This window comes from Lactuca saligna, chromosome 9, assembly GCF_052625555.1.
Source record: "Lactuca saligna cultivar CGN05327 chromosome 9, ASM5262555v1, whole genome shotgun sequence".
NCBI classification, from domain to species: domain Eukaryota; kingdom Viridiplantae; phylum Streptophyta; class Magnoliopsida; order Asterales; family Asteraceae; genus Lactuca; species Lactuca saligna.
The window spans coordinates 14,831,043-14,853,224 of NC_136425.1; the positions used below are offsets into that span (position 1 = coordinate 14,831,043).

Consider the following 22,182-nt stretch of genomic DNA (forward strand, 5'->3'; position numbering starts at 1 on the left):
TATATATATCTTTTGTGGGAAAAGTTATTGGAGATTTCATTGTTTAGGATGAAAACAGAAATACACAACATCAAAGCAGGAACCGAAAATTAAGATGTGTAAAAGTTACAAATTAAGGGTGAAAGATTGTTACCATGGACAGTGGCTAACCCAGAAAAAAAGTTCAATAGAAATTTTTTTACCGCATAATATATAATAGGATTTTTTGGGTTCGGGTTAAACGAGTCGGTTTGGTTGCCCCAAATAAGGATTTTTTGTTTTTTTATGCCAAATTTAAACCAAGAATCTTCCTTGTAATAACATATCTTCAACTAGTTAGTATTTATATTACAATTTAGAGTGAGTCATATTTATCTTCACCCGTTGTCAATTGATTATTCAAATAGAAATTTGTAATAACTAAGTAATAACCCTAAAAAAAGGACTTAATTTTACTTGGTTCATTAACAACTAATAACTAATTTCAAGTTCCAAAAACAAACTTAATTTCATGTTGTCTTTTTTGGGCTTGATATTTTTAGAGGTGTTGCTAATAAGATACCCCTTAGACACCCCATTCATCACTTTTTAAAAATCAACCAATAATTAACTGTTTATAATCAATTTTTTCGGAAAACAATGCAATTTCAGTCAATAAAAACATTTAAAAAATTAATTAGGATGTCCATATTGCAACATAGGATGTCTTTTTAGCCAACCCCTATTTTTAAACTATGTAAACACTTTGGTTTGGGATATTTAAGTTTAAAATTTTAAAATTTATATATAATTTAGAAAATTATATATACCAAAATAAGTGTTTTGATGTTAAAAACGGTGAAAATAATTGATGGATTATTCGTTGTATGAGATTTCTTATTTGAGTGTGTGTTTTATTTAATTATATCTAAAAGAATACAAATTTATTTTTAAAGAGAAAATTATCATAATAGTTTTTTCCAAATTCTTTTATAAAGTAACCGTAAAAATGGAAAAAAAATCAAAATAGTAATAATTTGTAGCTTATCCGCGGAAATCTAGATGGCCTACAATTTTTTTTTTTTTTATAGATTTTCACATCTATGAATATCTTTTTAATTATAATTTTTTAATTTTGAGATTTTTGTATGTCATCATTGTGATTAGGTACTCAATGGTATGATTGCTGTTGTGGAGTCTCTATCTTAGAGTTAAGAAGTTTTTTTGTTTCACTATTTCCAGTTAGCTTATTTTTTATCAAACATCAAGATTTAGAGTGCAATAGGGAAAATGACTTATTAAGGTAACTAACTATTTCTAAATAACGTTTTTTTTTTTGTACACATTAAGGTAACTGACTTGTTTTATTTGTTCACATTTAAGTAATATGACCGACTATCATCTGCTTTTTGCTTATGTGGCATCCACCTGGCACATGACTTGAATACATTATACCTACGTGGCATGGTGCATATATGGAAAAATGACTTATTAAGGTAACTAGCTATTTTAGTTCTCCATATATAAGTAATGTTCTTTTTTTTGTACACATTAAGGTAACTAACTTGTTTTGTTTGTTCACATTTAGGTAATATGACCGGCTATCACATGTTTTTACTTATATGACATCCACCTGGCATATGACTTGAATACGTTGCACCTACGTGACATGGTGCATATATTGTCTTAATTCGATTACACTATAACTGTGTCATACGATTCCACCCCTAATTCTAAACCCTAGATCGATTGACGATGGCTTCTTCTTCCTTATCTTATTCTTCAAAATGACAAGATGAATTTCAAGTTGATCATCCATGTGATTGCGGTTTACCATCTCGTGTGAAGATTTCAAGAACTCCTGCAACATATACAACAATATTGATTTACCATCGAGTTTTGACAAACTCTAAATTTTCTTCCAGGGTTGTCAGGAGTTCTTGAAATCTTCACACGAGATGGTAAGCCGCAATCACATGGATGATTAGCTTGAAATTCATCTTGTCCTTTTGAAGAATAAGATGAGGAAAAAGAAACAAAACAAGTCATATGCTAGGTGGATGTCACGTATGTGAAACGTATTCAAGTCATATGTCAGGTGGATGCCACATAAGCAAAAACGGGTGATAGCCGGTCATATGACCTAAAAGTGAACAAACAGAACAAGTTAGTTACCTTAATGTGTACAAAAAAAAAGAACATTACCTATATATGGACAACTGAAATAGTTAGTTACCTTAATAAGTCATTTTCTCATATATGCACCATGCCACGTAGGTGCAACGTATTCTAGTCATATGTCCGGTGGATGTCACACAAGTAAAAACAGGTGATAGCCGGTCATATTACATAAATGTGAACAAACAAAACAAGTTAGTTACCTTAATGTGTACAAAAAAAATAACATTACCTATATATGGACAACTAAAATAGTTAGTTACCTTAATAAGTCATTTTCCCAATATAATATGACTATAATTTTTTTTTACAAAGAACACAATAAGAAAAATCAACTCTATCAAGTTCGTATGCAAAGTTTATGAATGATCAAAGTTGAGATTTTTTATATTTTTTAAATAACTAATCTACTTTTGAGCTAAAAAATATAACTTGTGGAAATGTAATATTTTCATGGAAAATCATTGTTACAAAGAATACAATAAAAAATATTTTAGTTCAAATGGAATGAATATTCGAATTTTGGGAAAAAAAAATACAAATTGTTAACAATTATTTTTCGTTGTCTTGACTATTTGTGGAAAAAGCTTATTTTAAGAGCTTTAATGAATTTAAAAATATAATTTTATTTTCATTTCTCTCTTACATTATTTTTTTTTTCTTTCATCTCTCTCCGGTCACCGGAACATAGCGTTAGGGTTTATAATTGGATCAGCGTTCTGAATTCTCCTACGCTTTTCAACTACATAAGCGAAAACTGGTTATCAAATCTGCGTTCGTAAGCGGTTAGAAGCATGAATCCACTTACATTAGTGAAGCGTATTCAGAACATAAATTCAAAGGAAGCCTCATTAGGTATTTCCGAGGATGCTTCATGGCATGCCAAGTATAAAGATTCAGCTTATGTTTATGTTGGGGGTATTCCTTTTGATCTCACCGAAGGCGATCTTCTTGCCGTTTTTGCTCAGTAAGTTTCCTAATCTTAGTTTGAATAATGAAAAAAAAGTTATCGTGATTTTGTGTTTGGTTGATAGGAGAATCATGTGAAGATTATTTGTTTGTTCATGGTTGTATGAAGTAGTAGTTTTTCTTTGGAATCGTCGATGTCAATGCTCAAATCCACCTATCATGATGTGATCGACATCATGAATTAGGGCATGAATCTAGTACTTGTATCCTAACAGGAACGATTCTTTGAAGCTTATACACGCCTTTAGACACACCTATACATAACCTGTGTTTATGTACACCATGGATTAGGGCATGAATCTAGTAGTTTGATTATGTTCTGTAGAACACTGATGATAATCTTGTAAGCTTTTGAAGTCAAAATTGATTATGTTGCTGCCTGTTTTAACTGACATTCATGAAAGTAGAACATTTTGTTAACCTAGGTTGTAACATGATGTAGGTATGGTGAGATTGTGGATGTGAATCTTGTTAGAGACAAAGGAACTGGAAAATCGAAAGGTTTTGCTTTTGTTGCATATGAGGATCAGAGAAGTACAATTCTTGCTGTGGGTTGGTCTCTTTATCTATCTTTCTGAATTCTGAATTTATATCTATCTACATATCTATCTGAATTCTGAATTGATTCTTGAGTTGCAGATAATCTGAATGGTGCACAAGTTCTTGGGCGTACTATAAGAGTTGATCATGTTACTAAATACAAAAAGAAAGAAGAAGAAGATGAAGAGGAGGAACAGAAGAAAAGAGAGGCACGAGGAGTGTGTCGTGCTTTTCAGAGAGGTGATTGTACACGTGGTGCTGGATGCAAATTCTCTCATAATGAGCAAGTAAGAAGTAACAAAGATAATTTATTTTAATATTATATCCTGTTTTCTTTGGACATTAGTTTACTTGATTCTTTATCTCATCCTTTTTGTGTTTGAATTCAGAGAGCTGCAAACACAGGTTGGGGTCCTCAAGATGCTAAGAATTCAAGGTGGGAGAATGACAAGTTTGAAGGCCCAACAAGGAGTGAAAGAGGAGGCCCAGGCCCAGGCCCATCAAATCGAATGCATGACAAAGATGCAAAAAGTTTGAATGTTGAGAAAGAGAGGTACCAGAAACGGACAGATACAAATGCAAGAGATGAAGACACCAGAAGAAGCAGTGACAGGAGATTGAAACATGGGAATGGGAATGGGGAAAAAGTAAAACCAAGGAGGTATGATTCCGATGAAGATGGTGATAGGAGGAAAGAGAAAAGGACGAAGCAGGAATCGGAATCGGAATCATATCGAAGAGAAGGTGACAGAAGTAGGAGGGAATATGGGTCTCGTGACCACAAAAGGAAGGATGAAGATCAGCGTGTAAGTGTAAGGTCACACAGATAGTTTTGAAATTGTTAAATGACCAATCTGGCAGGAAAAGCCAATTATGTATGTGGGCTGAAGTTGTTGATGTCAAGATGTTGCTCCCTTGATTCTGGTTATTGGCTGTGAATCTGTTGTTTTGAGGTTTTGTAACATGTTTAGGTACATCTTTTACTTTTTTTTTTTAACAAATTAATTTCATATGATGTTCTACACCTTAAGTTTAGACAATGTTTTTTACCTGTTTTTCCACCAGTTTATGTAATGAAGTAGGTATTGTGGGTATTTTTACACGAAACATGCAATGATGATTCGTTTTAGGACCAAATTGCTGAAAATTGATGGCATAGTTTCTACTTTCTAGAGTAAATTACATAACCCGTCCCTGTAGTTTGGTCTGTTTGTGAGTTTCATCTCTAAAATCATTTTTTCAGCTTGGATGATTCTTTAAACTTTCCATTGTTGCATGTTTTGTCCCTACCAAATCTAAAAAGACAGTTTTACCATTATAGATTTCATTTTCATATTTTTTTTTTTTTTTTATCATTTTATAAAACTAAATTTATACCAACCTCCTCCTTTTCTTTTTGTATCTAGATTAAGCATGGAAATCATCAAAGTCCAAATACCATTTGATAGAAAAAAAAAAAAAAACAGCAACATCTCTGTAAGGCTGTATAGCTTGGAATGCTTTGGTTTCTCTTTTTGTAACAAGTTACTGTTATGAACTGATTTGTAATAACAGATTCAATAACATAAAAACCACCCAAATGATTCTAATATTGATTGGAAACACTGAATAATACCCAAAATATTACAAGAACGAATGATAGGTTAGCTGATTCGAGATAGCCACTCTCCCAAGAGGAAATAATTCCAGGTTTAACAGAAAAGATCGATGCCTCACTCCCTGCCCACTACCCTCTATTTATACTATCTATCATAACAAACTAGTATAAAATGCCCAAATTGCCCCTAACTCCCCTGCACCAATAAGATGCTCCTTATTTGTTGATTTCCCCAAACTACCCCCTATCTAAACAATATCACTGAAGAGGGTGCATAACATTACTCCACCCCCAAAGATTCACCTTGTCCTCAAGGTGGATAGAAGTGAAGATGTGGTAGGTAGCATCCAACTCTCCAAACATTTATATTCCTTCCTTCATCTTCCTGAACAGAACAAGAAACAATAACCAAAGCTGGAAATCTTAAATAATGCGAACTTGCTTTTGTGAAGCCATTTGGAAACATCCATCCATAAAAGTATTTGTCTAAATTTGGCTCAAAAAGCATCCAGGAAAGCCGTAGTTGTTCCACAGCTAGTTGTACTTGTAACTCTGGTTTTTGTTGTTGGTTTTTAAGAAGCAAAAATTCATCCCATGCTGACAGTTGTGGCATATGTATTGGTGTCTTAGGTTTCCACTGTGACATGTATTGTTGTTGCTGTGAACTCCTCCGCTGTTTCAGACTTGATGCTCGACTTTTAGATGGATGGTATACCCCACATCCACTGTAACTAGGGTTGTGCAAAGCATGTGCTAATGCTTTTGGATTTCTAGAAGAATTGTTCAGAGGTTCGTGTCTGGCATACCAAGAACTTAAAACTAAAGCATTTGACTTTAAATTCTCTAGGTAATAGACCATGTTTGGAATAGAAGTGATAATTTGTGAAGTCCAATAAAAAGTAAATTTAGTTGTTTGAGCAATAGTACCGGTCTCAACACGTCCCACTGGTACGGTTCCAATTCCAACAACCTTGTAGACCTCTTGAAGTGGTAGACAGAGTGGCTTGTCCGGTGGTTTCTTAAGCTTTCTGCTCTGATCAAGTGCTTCAAGAAGGGTTGGTCCTTTATACCAATGAAGTTTGGTTGACCTCTCATTGATGTTATCTTCAAATCGAGAGCTTGGGACCAATGAGATTTTGTCATGGTTGTATCCCAATTCCATCATGATTTCCTTATACCTGGATTTAGAATAATGGGGTACAGTGACGTCCATCTTGATACGATTTTCTTCACAATTAAACAGCCTTGAAGGCTTGGGTATTGTTGTTGGTGTGGGCCCTAAACAAGCTCCAAGAACCGATTTACTGCTGTTACTGGAGTTACCCTTCAGGGCTGTGGCGAAATTGGTGGAAGACAGAAGTTCAGTATTTAACCCTAGGGTTTTGGGGGTGAAATTGGAAGAAACTGATGCTGTCGACTCCTAAGCGATTGGTGTGAAGCTTGAGGAAGCGGTCATCAATGGTGACGAGAAGGTCCGTGCTGGTGAAATCATCGACGTTTGCAAGACTTCTTGAGTTACCGTCATTTTAATTTCATCCAGGCCTAACTTTTTATCCGCCTTAATAGTCTGATCCCAAGCATGTAGGCCCAACTTGTCAAATTCTACCCATTCCTTGCCTTCCAGCCCATTTCTTCGATGACCTAGGTATCCCTCTTCCGTTACTTCGTTTAACGGAGCCGTCATGCTAGGTCTTTGCTCTGTTACTGTGGCGGCCTGAGAATACGCTACTAGCTTCCGACGATCCCCAACTGCTCCTTCCTGGTTCAAAAGCGAATCTCTCTTTACCCTATTCCTTGCTTCCAGTTCCCGAAACGGTGGTAGTGCTGACGTGGGTGTTATGAATCTACCACGAATCAAGTTCTTCATCTCTTGTCAATCTCTAATCGGTCGTCTTCGATGCTCCCATTCATACCACATTAGGGGGGGATTTGACTTAGTAAGGTAATTAAGTATTTCAAATGTTCACATATGGGTATTGTTTTTTTTGTACTCATTTACCCAACAAACTTGTTTCAGCCGTTCAATAATAACCAACATTACCGGCTATTGTAAGTTTTGGGTGATGTGGCATCTACGTGGCTTGTACGCTACAACACTCATCACCTACGTGGCATTGAGAAGTGTTTACATTATAAGAGGGTGAGATACGACATCTTATTAATTAAAACCCTAGATCGATCGATGGCATCTTCTTCCTCATCCTTTTCTTCCAAACGACAAGACGAATTACAACCGGATCATCCATGTGATTGCGATTTGCCATCTCGTGTGAAGACATCAAGAACCCCAGACAATCCTGGAAGGAAATTCAGAGTTTGTCAAAACTCACTGGTAATTCATATTTTTTACTTCTTCTTCATCCTTCAATTTAACATGTTCTTATAAATTTCTTGAAGAATGGAAAAAGTCCAAGCTGTAAATTTTGGCAATGGTTGGATGAGGATGAAGGGAGGAAAGATGGAAGAGGGCATTACAGGATGAAAGCAGAAGAAAGCTGCAATCTTACCTTGAAAATTTGTACCTTGGAGAATGAAATCAGCATATGTAGGATGAAGATTGAAGAAGAGAAGAACAGGAATAAACAAGAACTTGACAAAGTCAACTGGAAATTGTTTACCCATAGACTTGCATTAATTTTCTTGTTTCTCTTGTATGTCAAAATGTTTTTTTAAATTATGTATTATGATGTAGTATGACTAAATTATGTATGCTTTTGTGATGTTTTCAATGAAAAAGGTTATATTCTATCATTGGAATGGAATAGTACATTGTAATGGAATGGGTATTAAACTTGGTAGTATAAAAGATAGTAATAAACATTGTTATGGAATTGAATCATTGTAATTGAATCATTGGAATTGAATCATTGGAATGGTAGTGTACAAAACTTGTAATGTTATTGTTAATCACTGGAATTGAATTGTTCAAACAATGTAATGGAATTGTGATTACATTGTAAAGGAACTGTGATTACAGTTGATATTCTAAAAGATGGTAATAAATTATAAATAATACAAATGGTATTAGAAAGATGTGCAAAAGATGGTAATTGAAACATTGGAATGGTAGTGTACAAAACTTGTAATGTTATTGTGAATCATTGGAATTGAATTGTTCAAACAATGTAATGGAATTATGATTACACTGTAAAGGAATTGTGATTACAGTTGATATTCTAAAAGTTGGTAATAAATTATAAATAATACTAATGGTATTAGAAAGATGTGCAAAAGATGGTAATATATTATAGACATTCCAGGGAACATTGACTTCAAAAGATGTGTCAAAAGTTTTACATAACATAGTTAAACATTCATTACACCCAAAAGATGTGCAAAAAGTTAAGCTATTCCAACTAGTTTTCAAAACATGTGCCAAAAGATTCCAAAGTTAAAAGATGTCAGTCAAAGATGCCAAAAACATTAACAACAATACAATAAGCCAAAAGTTAATCCAACTCATACGGATTGTCATCACTACTGCCCTGTTTTCCCTCCCACATCTTTCTTATCTTCAGTTTTGTAATTCTTTCTGAAGGTTTCCTTGCCCTCTTTCCCACTACAACTTGAAAAGCTGGTATTTCCACTTGATCTTGAACTACAATTTGGTTAGCATCTTCAACTTGAACTTGCACTTCAGGTTCAACTTCAGCTTGAACTGCAAGGTGAACTTCAACTTGGTTAGCATCATGAACTTCAGGATGATTTTCAGGTTCAACTTCAGCTTGCACTTCATCTTGAACTTCATGTTGCACTCCATCTTGGACTTCAGGTTCTACTCCATCTTCAACTTCAGGTTGCACATCATCTTCAAATTCAAGATCAAAAGAGTCAACATCACTTTCAGGTTCTATTTCAACTTCACTGTCACTGTCAATATCAACTTCATGTGCCAATACAACCTTCACTTTATCTGTTTTGTATTACTTGAAAAGTTAAGTTATGCCCAATATGTTAAGTTATACAAGTTATATACAAATAAATATATCAAACATACCAGCTTTCTTGGATTTCTTTTTCTTTGAACTTGCATTTGATGATTCCCCAATTGGTTTTTGAGGACAGGTTGTTCTATTATGCCCACTTTCCCTACATATGCTGCATTTCATCACACTACCTCTTTTTGTGATTGAATGCTTTTTTCCTTGGTTTTCCCTCTCAATCTGATCCCTTTTCCTTTTTGTTGATGGTCTTCCTGGTAGCCTTCTCCTTTTGGGGGGCAATGGGCTGATGTAGTCTACATGAGGCCACATGTCACTACCATTTAGTGGGTTAATGGTATTCCTGTAACAGTTTAGGTACATTGATGTGGTAAACCATGGTGACACATACTCCTGTACATCCCTGTTGAGGCTTGCAATGCAAGCATACCCATGCACACAAGGGTAACCTGTTAACTGCCAAGTTCTGCAGGCACATGTCCTACTACCAATATCCACAACATATGCATCATACCCAAGTCTGACTTCATATTGTTGATAACCAGATGGTATTACTTTCCAAAACCTGTCCATATACACATGTTTAAAGACAAACATATATAAGGACAAACATGTTTAAAGACAAACATATATAAGGACAAACAGTTTTAAGCACTTACCTTTGAAGATCCTTAAGCTTGGACAACTTCAGCCTAATGGTAGGACATATGGTTAAATCCCAAGATTGCCCCTTAATCTTCTGTCTATAAAGCCTCTCCATCACATAAATTCGAATTTCTTCTAACATGGTGATTAGTGGTCTCTTCCTAGCAACTTCAATCACAGAGTTGAAACTCTCAGAGATACCATTTTCATATGCATCACAAGCCCTATCAGTCTGAAAAAATGCTTTACTCCAAGTTTTAGGGTCCCTTTCCATCAAATGGTCATAAGCTAGTGGCTCTAATTTCTTGATTTCATTCATGTGTTGTTCAAATTTTGCAGGGGTAGTAGCTGCAGCAGCATACCAGAAAAGCTTTCTAAACACTTGGCCCTTAAACCTTTTCAGGAAGTTAGCACATATGTGCCTAGCACATTGCCTATGCTCTGCTGCTGGAACCCTTTCCTTCACAGCCTCAAGTAATCCCTGTTAGCAATAGACACAAAATTTAAACAACAAAAACATAACATAAGCTAAAATAAAGATGAAAATAATAAAAATTGATTACTTTGTGTTGGTCTGATATCAAGGTTAGTCCATGCCCAACTCCCATTCCAAGGTCCTCAATTAGAAGGTTAATAAACCACTTCCATGTTTCTTTACTTTCCACTGATACAACAGCCCAAGCAATGGGATATATATGGTTATTTGCATCTCTACCTATAGCAGAGAGTATGCCCTTTAGGAAGCAACCATCTAGTCCAATTACCCTCCTACAACCTTCAATCCATCCATCCTTCAATCCCTTGAAACATACATAAAACTTTGAGAAATATGTGGTTCCATCAGGCATGACATCTACATCCATCTTCACTGTTGATCCAGGGTTAGTCCTTCTTATCTCTTCTCCATAGCTCCATGTTTTTGCATAATGCTCTTTCAAAGTACCCTCTATCTCCTGAAATGCATACTTCCTTGCATTTCTGCATTGACCAACACTTGCAATCAAATTAAATTTCTTGCTGACCTTAGCTTTCAACTTCCTTATACTCATCTTTGGTTTCTGAAGTATATGATTCATGAAATGCTTTGCTATCCATTTATAGGTAACAATGGACCCAAATTTGAACACTCTTGCACAATTATGCATATCATTCAGAGATTTAATCTGGAATGATTTTTCACTGCTCATCCAGGTTGCCCATAATCTAAAAGGACAACCTTTACCCTGTTTATTTGTCTTACCTTTACAACATTTTACCAATAACCTTTCATGATCACTTTTCTCATACCATAAATCATATCCATTTTTGACTGCATAGTTGGTGATACACAACTTCAATTCCAATGGATTAGAAAACTTCATACCCAAAACTGGCACCATTTGCTCCCATTCTTGATTCTCATTATGGACAGGGAACACAACATCCTTAAGTTTCCCATTATTTGCTTCCTCTTCATCATCATCACTAATATGCCCTGAAAGTTTGTCCAAGAATGGGTCTCTAACAGTTTTATCAAAAGTATGTTCATCTTCATCATCCCATTCATGTTCATATTCCATTTTCATTGAAACTTCAGAATCCTTGTCATCCTCTTCATCCAACTCATACCCTTTACCATCTTCTAAGAACTCGTTATCAGCCCAATCAAGAATTGGTTCATTTCGGTGGTCAATGTACACATCTAACTCACTCTCAAGACTATCACTCTCCAGGCTATAAACAGTCTCCACAAACTCCCAATAATCAGCATCACTGTCGATTCTTCTAATACCCTCACACAAGCTTTCCTTTCTCATACAGTAGTAGACATTATTACATTCTCCATTTGTTAATTTCGTAAGCCACAAAAGAAACTCTTTATACGTAAATCCCCCAAAATCCACATCACGTACATTTGTTTTTACGGGGTCTAAGTACACCAATGGGTTTGGCGAAAAGAATCCATTGTAATGAAAATCTACGGGTACATACATACCTGTAGATGAGGATGCCATGCTAGCAGTCGATTTCAATTCCAACTTCAATTCCAAGCCCTAATCGTCGATTTGATGTATCGTTTGATTTCTCACAGAAGAAGGTAATCGAGGTGTGTTAGCTGACGATGACGAACCCTAATTAAATGAGAAAGGGGTGTAATGGCCACGTAAGATGCCACGTAATGTTTTAAACCGAGCTAAATCAATGTTACCGGCTAAAACAGGTAATAGCCGGTAATGTTGGTTATTATTGAACGGCTGAAACAAGTTTGTTGGGTAAATGAGTACAAAAAAAACAATATTACCCATATGTGAACATTTGAAATACTTAATTACCTTAGTAAGTCAAATTCCCCACATTAGGGCATCGCCTTGAAGAGTCATTACTGCAGCCTCAAGCTTGTCTTCTTCTCTCAATCCATAAAAAGAAAAATACCATTCAGCCTCTAGGATCCAGTCCAACTGATTACCATCGAACAAGGGCATCTCTCGCTCTTCGGAAGGCAGCTTGGGACCTCCTGGGATCAGAACTGCATTCTTGTTGCTGTCATGGTCGGAATATTCTAGCGATCCAAACGGAGAATTCGCCAAAATATGTTCAGTTGCGTCATTGGAAGATTTGAACCGCCGACGTATTAATCCTTTAAGCTCTTCCCAATCTCGTATGGGTCGCCTCCGATGCTCCCATTCATAGAAAAGTAAGGTGTCGCCTTCTAGAGATCTCACAGCAACCTTCACCTTTTCTTCATCCTCATACGTGTAGAATGACCTTTCCACATTAAAAATCCACTCCTCTGCGTTAGTTCCATTAAACAAGAGCATCTCAAGTTTGTGAAACCTCCGGTTGGTCCCTCCTTCCTTAAGAACAGTTTCTCTCTTCCTTGTTTCAACTTCCGGTGTTGATACCACTTATTTCTTCCCATTGGGCTCTTCCGGTCGGCTCTTGGCGATGGCACTCAAGACCTCTTTAAACTTTTGGTCCGTCTTCAACTGAAGAGAGGCCATCGATTCAGCGTTCTGTTGGATTTGATGTCCTTGATTCTCCATTCGAGCATATAAATACCCTAACTCTGTCACAAGCGATTCAACCTTCTTGAGTTGAGCTCCTCTAGCCTCCTTCCCTCCTCCTTTATCACCAACCATAATCCCAGGTGAAAGTGAATGCTCTGATACCATTTGATATGAACTGATTTGTAATAACAGATTCAATAACATAAAAACCACCCAAATGATTCTAATATTGATTGGAAACACTGTATAATACCCAAAAGATTACAAGAACGAAGGATAGTATAGCTGATTCGAGATAGCCACTCTCCCAAGAGAAAATAATTCCAGGTTTAATAGAAAAGATCGATGCCTCACTCCCTGCCCACTACCCTCTATTTATACCATCTAACATAACAAACTAGTATAAAATGCCCAAATTGCCTGTAACTCCCCTGCACCAATAAGATGCTCCTTATTTGTTGATTTCCCCAAACTACCCCTATCTAAACAATATCACTGAAGAGGGTGCATAACATTATTGTTATGATCCCACATCGGCCGAAAATACTATAAGTTGATGGCTTGTAAGTCTAAGTGTCCCCTCCTCCTACAAGCTGACTTTTGGGAGTGAGTTCTACGTTTGTGCTTATGGCATGATACGTGCCTAGTATGGGATGGGTTCGTATCAATTGGTATCAGAGCCGTCCCCATCTTTCGGGGTGCCAACACTTGGAGTGGTGGCCTACGGAGTGGTGGCTTGGACCTGAAAAGAGGGGTGCCAACCGTGACCAACGTAGCCGTGACCAACAATGACTCGGAGTGGTGGCTTGGACCAAAAGGGGGTGCTAACCATGACCAACGAGGACGTTGGCTCTTCAAAGCGTGGGGTATTGTTATGATCCCACATCGACCAAAAATACTATAAGTTGGTGGCTTGTAAGTCTAAGTGTCCCTTCCTCCTACAAGCTGGCTTTTGGGAGTGAGTTCTACATTTAGGCTTATAGCATGATACAGGCCTAGTATGGGATGGGTTCGTATCAGTTACAAGAAGGTTAACGAACTTGAAGGTGTTTACATATAAATTGCAATCGTCATCTATAAGTTATAAATAATTCATCTTCAACCCATCTCAGCAATAGCAATCATCTCATCAATTGCATAATTCTATGGAAGAAAGAAACTAGAAGAAGATTTGGTGTTTACAAATCCATCACAACTACAAGAGATGAAGAGAACCTAGGGTCTACACATGGTTATGCGAGTGGAGATCACTGATGGTGGATACGACTGATTGAGGGTAATGGAGAGAAGGGATAAGGGCAGGTGTGACCCAGGTTTTATTAACATTTTTCTTATTTAAGTTGTTAATAATACATGTCAACAAATACGCAACAAAACAAAGTTTAAGGGGCCAACATTCTTTTAGGGACAAAAATTGCAAAGCAGATGAAACTGTAGGGACGATTTATGTAATTTAGTCTAGTTTCTATGAGTTGCATAAATTAAATTGGTAAAAAGATGAAACAACCTTGAAAAATGAAGGAGCATTTAGCTGTTATGCTATGTCATGACTCAATACTCATGAGCTAAAACCATGAATGCCAAAAAGCTTGAAAATGGCTTTTACTCGTGAAAGACCGGACTCTCAAACCGGTCTCATCTTCTCATTTGTCAACAAATGATGACTCAGCAAGATCAATAGCACGTGCAAGACCCGCAGCCTTGTTCTCACATTCCCTCTGCTCATCACCAGGATCACTATCCGCCACGATCCCCGCCCCGGCCTGAAGATGAGCCACCCAATCCCGCCTCTTATTCACATCCCTATACGAATACATTGTATCATAACGTGCTGCGGTAGGGAACACAATCGTTCTCAAAGCCAGAGCAATGTCCATGTCTCCTGTGAATGAGATCCCCCCAAACCCACCACTATATGGCCCACGCCTATTCACCTCCAACCGATCAATCAGTTCCATCGCTTTCACCTATTTATATATTTAAAATAATGATGAAAAGTAGAGAAATAAAAGAATGAATTTATTTAGAAACCTCACCTTAGGTGCACCACTGACTGTTCCAACAGGTAATGCAGCACGAAGAGCATCCCAACTACTCAACTCATCAAGAAGCTCTCCGCTCACTGTCGAGCTTATATGCATCACGTGAGAATATCGTTCCACGTTCATCAGCTTCTCTACTTTAACAGAACCCGCTTTTGAAACCTAACCAATATGCAAATCCCTTTGCTTTTTTTATTATTACAAAATAATAATAATAATAATATAGTTTTTTTTTTTTTTTTTGAAAAAAAGAAAAAGAAGCAGACCTTGCCAACATCGTTTCTCCCTAGATCAACAAGCATGATGTGCTCTGCACATTGTTTTTCATCGTGAAGAAGTTGATTTTCCAACATGTAGTCTTCTTTGGGTGTCTTCCCTCTCCTGATTGTCCCAGCAAGGGGTCTATTTGTAACTTTTCTCTGTCAACAAAACACAATTTATAACATGTTTGGAATGGAAATGTTATTATTATTACCTACCTTCTTGACACGGGTAAGAATTTCAGGACTTGAAGCAACAAGGATACACCCTCTAGCCTGGGTGCATAAAACAATAAATAACTTATAAAACTGTATTTTAATAAAATACCAATTACAGGTTTCAAAAGAGCAGAGAACCTGTAAGTAAGTCATATATGGACTGGGGTTGACAATTCTTAGGGCCCTGTAAACTTCAAATGGATCTGCAAAAGTACGCCTTTCAAAACGTTGACTTAAGACAATCTGAAATATATCCCCAGCCAAAATATGTTCTTTAGCCTGCAACACTGCCTCCTTGTATGCTTCACTTGTCATGTTTGAGTTTTTCAAAGAAGGCCCAAATAGGTTGGTATACAGCTTAATTGACCCCGGAGAAAGTCTTGGACTGTGTACACAAGTCAAAACTCAAATCAGAAAAAAAAAAAAAAAAAAAAAAATTAAGTTTGACTTTTTATTTAAAATTGTAGTACTCACGGAACAATATCATGAACTCTAGACACTAAAGCCTCCAATCGGTCAGTTCCATCTTTGAAAGCTTCATCTACAGTAGAATATTGATCCATTCGCACCCAATGTATAACATATGCTTTCTGTGTGTTTCACTCGCATATTATAATAATAGAATTATAGAGGAAGGCACAAGTCGATAATGTTAACATGTTATCATGGTCAAACCTTTTCAACATGGTCAAACACAATGACATCATCATAAAGGCCAAGATGAACATCCGGAAGGTTCCTGTCATCCTCTGGTGCATTTGAAAATGGGATTTTTTTCTTCTCTACATATCGCACTGTGTCATAAGAGAAATAACCAACCCACCCACCTGTATTTACAGAAATTGGGAGCCACATAAATCATGGCATTGAACATTATTTGTGACATATTTTTATTATTGATAAAGAAATGTAAATACGTTGCTTTTATGAGTAGAGAATTGGAAGTATGTTCTCAAAACTTATTCTTACCACAAAAGGCATCAGGGAGCTCATCAATTCTTTGAGGTTTCCATTGTTCCATTATCCTCCTAGGAACAACCATGGGATCCTCAACAAACTCCTCTGTTTTCCTCCCTTCATGGTGATCCATAACTGTAACCATATTCTCTTTTGCCACAATTTCCATTGTGGGCTGAGCTCCAATCACACTGTACCTCCCCTAACAAGATAAATCCGCGACTTTAACATGTATAAAACAAAATCAATAAAAAAATTGGAAGATCATTTTAGTAGGATTAAGAACAGAAGTGGTGCTCACAACATTGGAAGCTTTTAAGCCTGGTTCAACAGATTCGAATAAGAAACTTGGTGCATCACGATCATCTTCTTTGACCAGACACCTGTAAGCCAGAACTGGAGTCAGATGATCAGAAAATATTGACCTGTATAATGGAATCAGATTCCCATCCTTTGCAGCTTCCTTGAATTTCACTGAATGGTCGACTGCCAAAACAATATCAATCCCAAATCAAATCAAGTAAATGAAAGAGTTAAGAAAAAAAAACATAAGGCTAGTGATCTAATGTAGCAGCTTTGGTAGCATTCAGGTAGTTAGCAAGCTATTAAAGTCCCTATATAACCTAAAGCATGCATCAGGGAAGTAGTTCCACAAATCAACCATATTTTTCAGAGCAAAATGGTCAGGTTGATCTGCATGCTATTCCTTGTTGTTAATCTCAGGAAACAATGATGTAATGTAACAGTTTTGGTAGCAGACACGTAGTTGGATTGGGTTGTTAATGATGACATGACATGATCATATATAAAATAGTCTCCTCTGTAATCCTCCTATTCGTACTTGTGAATAAGAAATCAATTCAATTCGTCCATATTTTTATCATCTACTCTCCAATTCCTTTGATGAATTCGAACTAAGACTGTCAAGATGTTTCCACGAGGAATTAACATAAGCAACTAAAGTAGCAAACCAGGATTTGTCGAAAATGGGAAGGCAATGACGCTATCAAATTGAGGATATGAATTAATGCAAAATTAGTGGAAGCAAGAGAAAGAGTACCTGGTGCGGTTGGAGATCGAGCAGAGCATGTGAGAGTGAAGGAACGAGAGGTGGCGCTGGAAAGAGCGAGGGAGGGAGGGAGGGAGGAAAGACGAGGGTTAATGGAGGAACGGTGGATAGAGGGCGGGAGAAGGCGGTGGGAGATGGCTAGGGTTTCCATTGATAGTCAGAACATTGGACGGAAGTGGAGGCTTATGTATTTGCCTATTTGGTGTCTTTTTCTTACATAGAGGATGACTGTTGCAACTGTAGAGATTCTGCGGATTTTAGATTTCACAATGAAAGTGCAAAGTGGCTAGGGCTGTAGTGCTTGTGCATGAGTCAGTCGCTTATCTCGTGCTGTGTCTGTCCAGTTAAGTGAATGTGAATTAACTGCACCTCAAATCAATTGACTATACCATAACTCTCTCTTTATTTTGGAAAGTTCCTTGGCTTATCAAACTGTACATTTCACCAATATTTTATGAATTTTGAAAAGAATAATACTACAAATAAAATAATTGTTGAAATAAAATTTGTTATAAAACAGCAAAGGAGATATCCATGAATCCAAATATTCAGCGACTAGTAATTGATGCTCACTACTGCTACGCTACTACGTATAATGAAAGGATAATGTTTTAAAAAAGTAATATATTTTTTATTTGTATATATATTTTGTTATTGAGTTTTTTTTTTTTTTTCGTTCATACAACTTGTTAAACCGTATACATTGAGTCTTTATGGTCGGCTATTTCAGGTTAGCTTGTAAAAATGACTTGATATGGTAATATATTTCTCACTTTGTACACATTTAATCTTTAATATTTTTGTATACATTCGATCATTAATATTTTTTTGTTACAAAATAAATCGTTTTTGTTTTTATAGTCATTCAATACTTATGACTGATTTCTTTAAGTTTTCTCACGGCATCTTACGTGACACATTCATTAATGAGGTGTTTGGGGATTTGATATTTATGTTCATCGCGATCTCGACTACTTGGTTGTTTAGATCATATGTTCTGAACGTCATAACTTCTTCATACGATCTCGGATTTTAACGATCTTTATATACATGCATTCGTATTTTAGTCTACTACAACTTTTATTTAAATTACTCCAGTTAAAAAGTAATATATTTTTATTTACGATCTTTATATCCATACGTTTTTTTATGAATGCATGTATGAATGTTTTTTTTATAAAATTGTAAGTAAAAATATATTGCAATTTAAATTATAAGGTAAAACTTTGTAACATCCCAAAATTTTCATTTTAACATTTCAAAACATCCAATAATCATGTCAAAACAACCGAAAGTGTATTATAGTAAAAGAACATCATAGTACAAAATCTCAAAATCATATAATGCGGAAAACTCTGGTGGATGTGGTGCAGTCACGTCGGGCTCTCCCCTTTCGTACCGAAAATACCTAAAACCATAATATAAAACCGTAAGCACAAAACTTAGCGAGTTTCCCAAAATACCACATACCATACATATAATAGGCCCTGCCCACGGCACGTCTAAATAAAACAAATGCGATAAGTCCCGACACCACGCCGTGGTCCTCGGTCTGAAAGGCTTTTTTCAAAAAAAAACTTAATTTATAAGGATCAAAGCTGAAACATCATATATGATTCCTAATGGCTTCATAATGGATAAAATTCTCAACTTTACCCATTAAGATGGTCCAAACCACAAATATCTTAAACTTTAAGTCTTAAAAGGACCAAAAAATACATATTTCTCAACTTAATCCATTAAGTCCAAGTCTCCCATTTTTGGATCTGAATCAACAAGATGTCTAGATGGATAAAGTTTCCAACTTTATCCATAATAATGCCACAATCCTTAAAGATTTAAACTTAATTGCACCAAAATGGCCTAAATGACCAAGATAACGTGCATGGCTAAAAGGGAAGGCAAAAGATCATAATTTTCCTAGTCCATGAGGTCCAAGAAACACTTCTAACTAATCAAAAGGTGTAGGAGTCCACTCAACTCCAAGATCATTCATAAAATTGACCAAAAGTACCAAAAAACCACATATGACGAGATCTAAAGAACTAAAGAGCAAGATTGAAACTTTATACTTACAATAGTCTAGAAATGTTGTGCCTTTGATGGCTCCAAGCTTGAAGCATCATTCCTTGCAACCAAAAGAACTTCCTTAATCTTTGTGCTTCATCAAAATATCATAAAGAGCATCCAAAATAGAAGAGAAAAGATAAGAGAGGCTCAAATCTTGAAGGTGGAGGCTAGGGTTTCTTCCAAGGGGGTCTTAGAGGTGGTGGAGGCTGATAAAATGCCCAAAAATGAGTAACATTAAGCTTAAATACGTTGAAAACCCTAAAATCATGGGCTTAGGCTTGACACACAACCACCTAGTGGTCCCGAATCACCACTTCATGGTGACCACCACCTCCTGATCCAACTCACCACGTCGTGGTGACCACCACCTCATGGTCCTGTGACACCACTTCGTGGTGACGGTTTTCACCCAAATTCTTTCTAGCTTCAAACAATCATAATTTCTTCATTTCAACTCTATTTTCGGCAATCCTTATATCCATGAAAAAGGTATTAAGGAGCCCCACACTTCTATCAGGTTAATTTTGGCCTAACACATGTCGAACTAAAAACCATAATCCATAAAGGAATCCCGAAACATCACTTTTCCCACTTTCTGTAACGCTCGTTTCAAGTATCAATTTTCCTTTCACATTTTAGGGCTTTAGACTGGAACTCGACGTGGGGGAGCTCCAACTCGTCGAGTAGAGATCACTAGTGGGATGCGGAATTTAGGACCTACTCGACGAGTTGGAAGGCCCAACTCAACGAGTAGGCGTTGTAAAGGAAAACCCCTAATTTTTAGGGTTTACACCCTATATAATCTCCTTAAAACCTTGAAGCTGACCTTCCATTAGCCTCCAAACCCTAAGAATGTTTGTGCTAAACCTTAATCTCTATTTCCTATCATATTGTGAACTAGAGTGACTTTTGGAGCTTGAAAAGAAGAAGATAGTGAGAAGAAGAAGATCCAACAAACAAAGCCCTCACTCTTGAGTTTGACCATCTTGTGGATTATTGTAAGCATTCAAGATTCGATTTTTATCTTAGAGTATGGCTAGATCTTGAGTTTACTCTTCATTTCCTATCATTCTTGTTGATTGCATACATGGGGTTCATAAAGTTTGCGACTCTATGAATCTTCAGGGCAAAATGGTCCCATAGTGGGCTAGATCTAGCTTTTGGTCAAGCATGGATGCCATGCATGGAATTTAGGGTATATTTTCCCTCTTTGTCCATTTTGACTTCAAGACATGCATGTCCATAAAGTCTTCGTATTTGGTAGACTTTGAGGACTAGAACCTCTTCTTAAAAGGAGGGATTTCAGACCCCTAGAGTCTTGAACCATATGCCTAATCTTTTGATCTTTCCAACCTTTGTTAAAGGTTTTAGAGCATTCGGAGTGGTTCTAGGGGATAAAGTTGGAAACTTTATCCTCCTAGACACCTTTAGAATTCAGATCTAAGCCCTAGAGTCCCTGCAATCCACGTATTATCTAAATATGCAAACGAGGGGAAAACTCGACGAGTTGGATCGGGTTTCCCCGTCTACTGGATATGAGTGAACTCGACGAGTTGGTGAGACAAGTCGGCGAGTTGGCTAAGGTTTTTCCCGGTTTTTTGGACTCTGAAGGAACTCAACGAGTTGCTAGATGCACTCAACAAGTTGGGGTCAACATGGACTGTTGACATGGACTTTGACCAGGGTTGACCAAGTTTGACCTTGAGGGTATTTTTGGTATTTCAGAATTTTGACAAAACTAGTCATATGATGATTGTAGGCAGTTGAGTTGGAGCTGCGTGTTGGGACTTATCCGATCTTATCTTAGCAGTTCAACATTCTTAAGAAGGTGAGTCTCCTCACCATATCAATGGGTTGAAGGCACCAAGGTCGGCCTATTTTATGATATGTGGTACACTAGTTGATATAGTGTTATGTGGCACGATTGTTGATTATATGCTAGGAGGTATGCTATTTGTATATGTGGTACATTTGAATGAAAGACCATGGGGAGCCCATGGCACCTGGATGTAAGACCATGTGGATAGCCCAAAGATTTCCTATTAAAGACCATGGGGAGCCCATGGCACTTAGGTGGAAGACCATGTGGGGAGCCCATGGCATCCTGGAGTAAGACCCTGGGAGAGCCCACGACATCCTTATATGTTGTATGCTTGCCTTATGTGGTTTATGTAGATTTTATAGCTAATATGGTATTTTTGATTATGTGGACTGTGTAGGGTATGCTCTGGGGAACTCGCTAAGCATTAGCTTACAATTTGTTGATTTGTTTCGGGTACTTATGAACCTAAGGGAAAGGGCAAGCCTTGATGGCGCGGCATGCACTCTCTCAGGCATTTTTATGGGACGCTCTGATATTTGAAATAAAATTGTTGATGTTATGAATTTGAAAACAATTGTTCTTGAGATTTTGTGGTTTATTGGAAATGTTTTGATTATTTAAAAATGAAAAAAAAAATATTTTGAAAATTTGGGTCATTACACTTTCCCTTTTTACTCCAAAACACAAAAAACCAAGGCTTAGATCACATAACCAATATTATCAACATACAATAGGTTCTAAAACCTATTTCCTTGAAGCTCAAGTCCTTTATTTGATCCATTTATTGTCCAGGATCCTGAACTAAGAAACTTCTCGAAACCGGATGTTATAAATTTTTCATTTTTAATTCAACCATAAATATCGTTTATCCTTTTGAATCGTTCAAAATCATGTTAAAGTAAAAAATATTTCTCAGAGTATAATCCCT

The 22,182-nt window shown here is 36.7% G+C and overlaps 3 protein-coding genes across 4 annotated transcripts; 1 reads left to right on the plus strand and 2 right to left on the minus strand.

The window, feature by feature from the left end:
* Window positions 1-2,754: 2,754 nt before the first annotated feature.
* Window positions 2,755-4,669, plus strand: LOC145018386 (RNA recognition motif (RRM)-containing protein). The gene is made up of 4 exons (XM_078976280.1): window positions 2,755-3,103; window positions 3,548-3,657; window positions 3,745-3,932; window positions 4,035-4,669. Exons 1-4 carry the CDS (start codon window positions 2,931-2,933, stop codon window positions 4,473-4,475), a joined length of 912 nt encoding a protein of 303 aa, XP_078832406.1. The 5' UTR covers window positions 2,755-2,930; the 3' UTR covers window positions 4,476-4,669.
* Window positions 4,670-8,597: 3,928 nt separating this feature from the next.
* LOC145016019 (uncharacterized) lies at window positions 8,598-11,822 on the minus strand. Its single transcript, XM_078974460.1, has 4 exons — window positions 10,392-11,822; window positions 9,843-10,309; window positions 9,240-9,748; window positions 8,598-9,155 (listed from the first exon to the last, which is right to left on the minus strand). Exons 1-4 carry the CDS (start codon window positions 11,820-11,822, stop codon window positions 8,692-8,694), a joined length of 2,871 nt encoding a protein of 956 aa, XP_078830586.1. The 3' UTR covers window positions 8,598-8,691.
* A 2,415-nt stretch (window positions 11,823-14,237) lies between these two features.
* Window positions 14,238-17,719, minus strand: LOC145014924 (anthranilate synthase alpha subunit 2, chloroplastic-like). 2 transcript variants are annotated; one of them, XM_078973369.1, is made up of 10 exons: window positions 17,354-17,714; window positions 16,595-16,779; window positions 16,306-16,495; window positions 16,012-16,163; window positions 15,811-15,926; window positions 15,475-15,721; window positions 15,337-15,393; window positions 15,124-15,276; window positions 14,852-15,019; window positions 14,238-14,782 (listed from the first exon to the last, which is right to left on the minus strand). In XM_078973369.1, the coding sequence occupies exons 1-10, from the start codon at window positions 17,511-17,513 to the stop codon at window positions 14,459-14,461; spliced, it is 1,752 nt and encodes a 583-aa protein (XP_078829495.1). In that variant the 5' UTR covers window positions 17,514-17,714; the 3' UTR covers window positions 14,238-14,458. The 2 variants fall into 2 exon arrangements, with proteins under 2 accessions (XP_078829495.1, XP_078829494.1); XM_078973368.1 differs by having other exon boundaries at window positions 15,337-15,721; window positions 17,354-17,719.
* Window positions 17,720-22,182: the final 4,463 nt, after the last annotated feature.

Coding starts and splice junctions, on each gene's coding strand:
- LOC145018386 (XM_078976280.1), top strand. CDS start 2,931: ATGAATCCACTTACATTAGTGAAGCGTATTCAGAACATAAATTCAAAG. Junction 3,104..3,547: donor CTTCTTGCCGTTTTTGCTCA/GTAAGTTTCCTA, acceptor AACATGATGTAG/GTATGGTGAGATTGTGGATG. Junction 3,658..3,744: donor AAGTACAATTCTTGCTGTGG/GTTGGTCTCTTT, acceptor CTTGAGTTGCAG/ATAATCTGAATGGTGCACAA.
- LOC145016019 (XM_078974460.1), bottom strand. CDS start 11,822: ATGGCATCCTCATCTACAGGTATGTATGTACCCGTAGATTTTCATTAC. Junction 10,310..10,391: donor TGATATCAGACCAACACAAA/GTAATCAATTTT, acceptor TATTGCTAACAG/GGATTACTTGAGGCTGTGAA. Junction 9,156..9,239: donor AAAGAAATCCAAGAAAGCTG/GTATGTTTGATA, acceptor AATACAAAACAG/ATAAAGTGAAGGTTGTATTG.
- LOC145014924 (XM_078973368.1), bottom strand. CDS start 17,513: ATGGAAACCCTAGCCATCTCCCACCGCCTTCTCCCGCCCTCTATCCAC. Junction 15,277..15,336: donor TTCTTACCCGTGTCAAGAAG/GTAGGTAATAAT, acceptor TTTTGTTGACAG/AGAAAAGTTACAAATAGACC. Junction 14,783..14,851: donor CAGTCAGTGGTGCACCTAAG/GTGAGGTTTCTA, acceptor ATATATAAATAG/GTGAAAGCGATGGAACTGAT.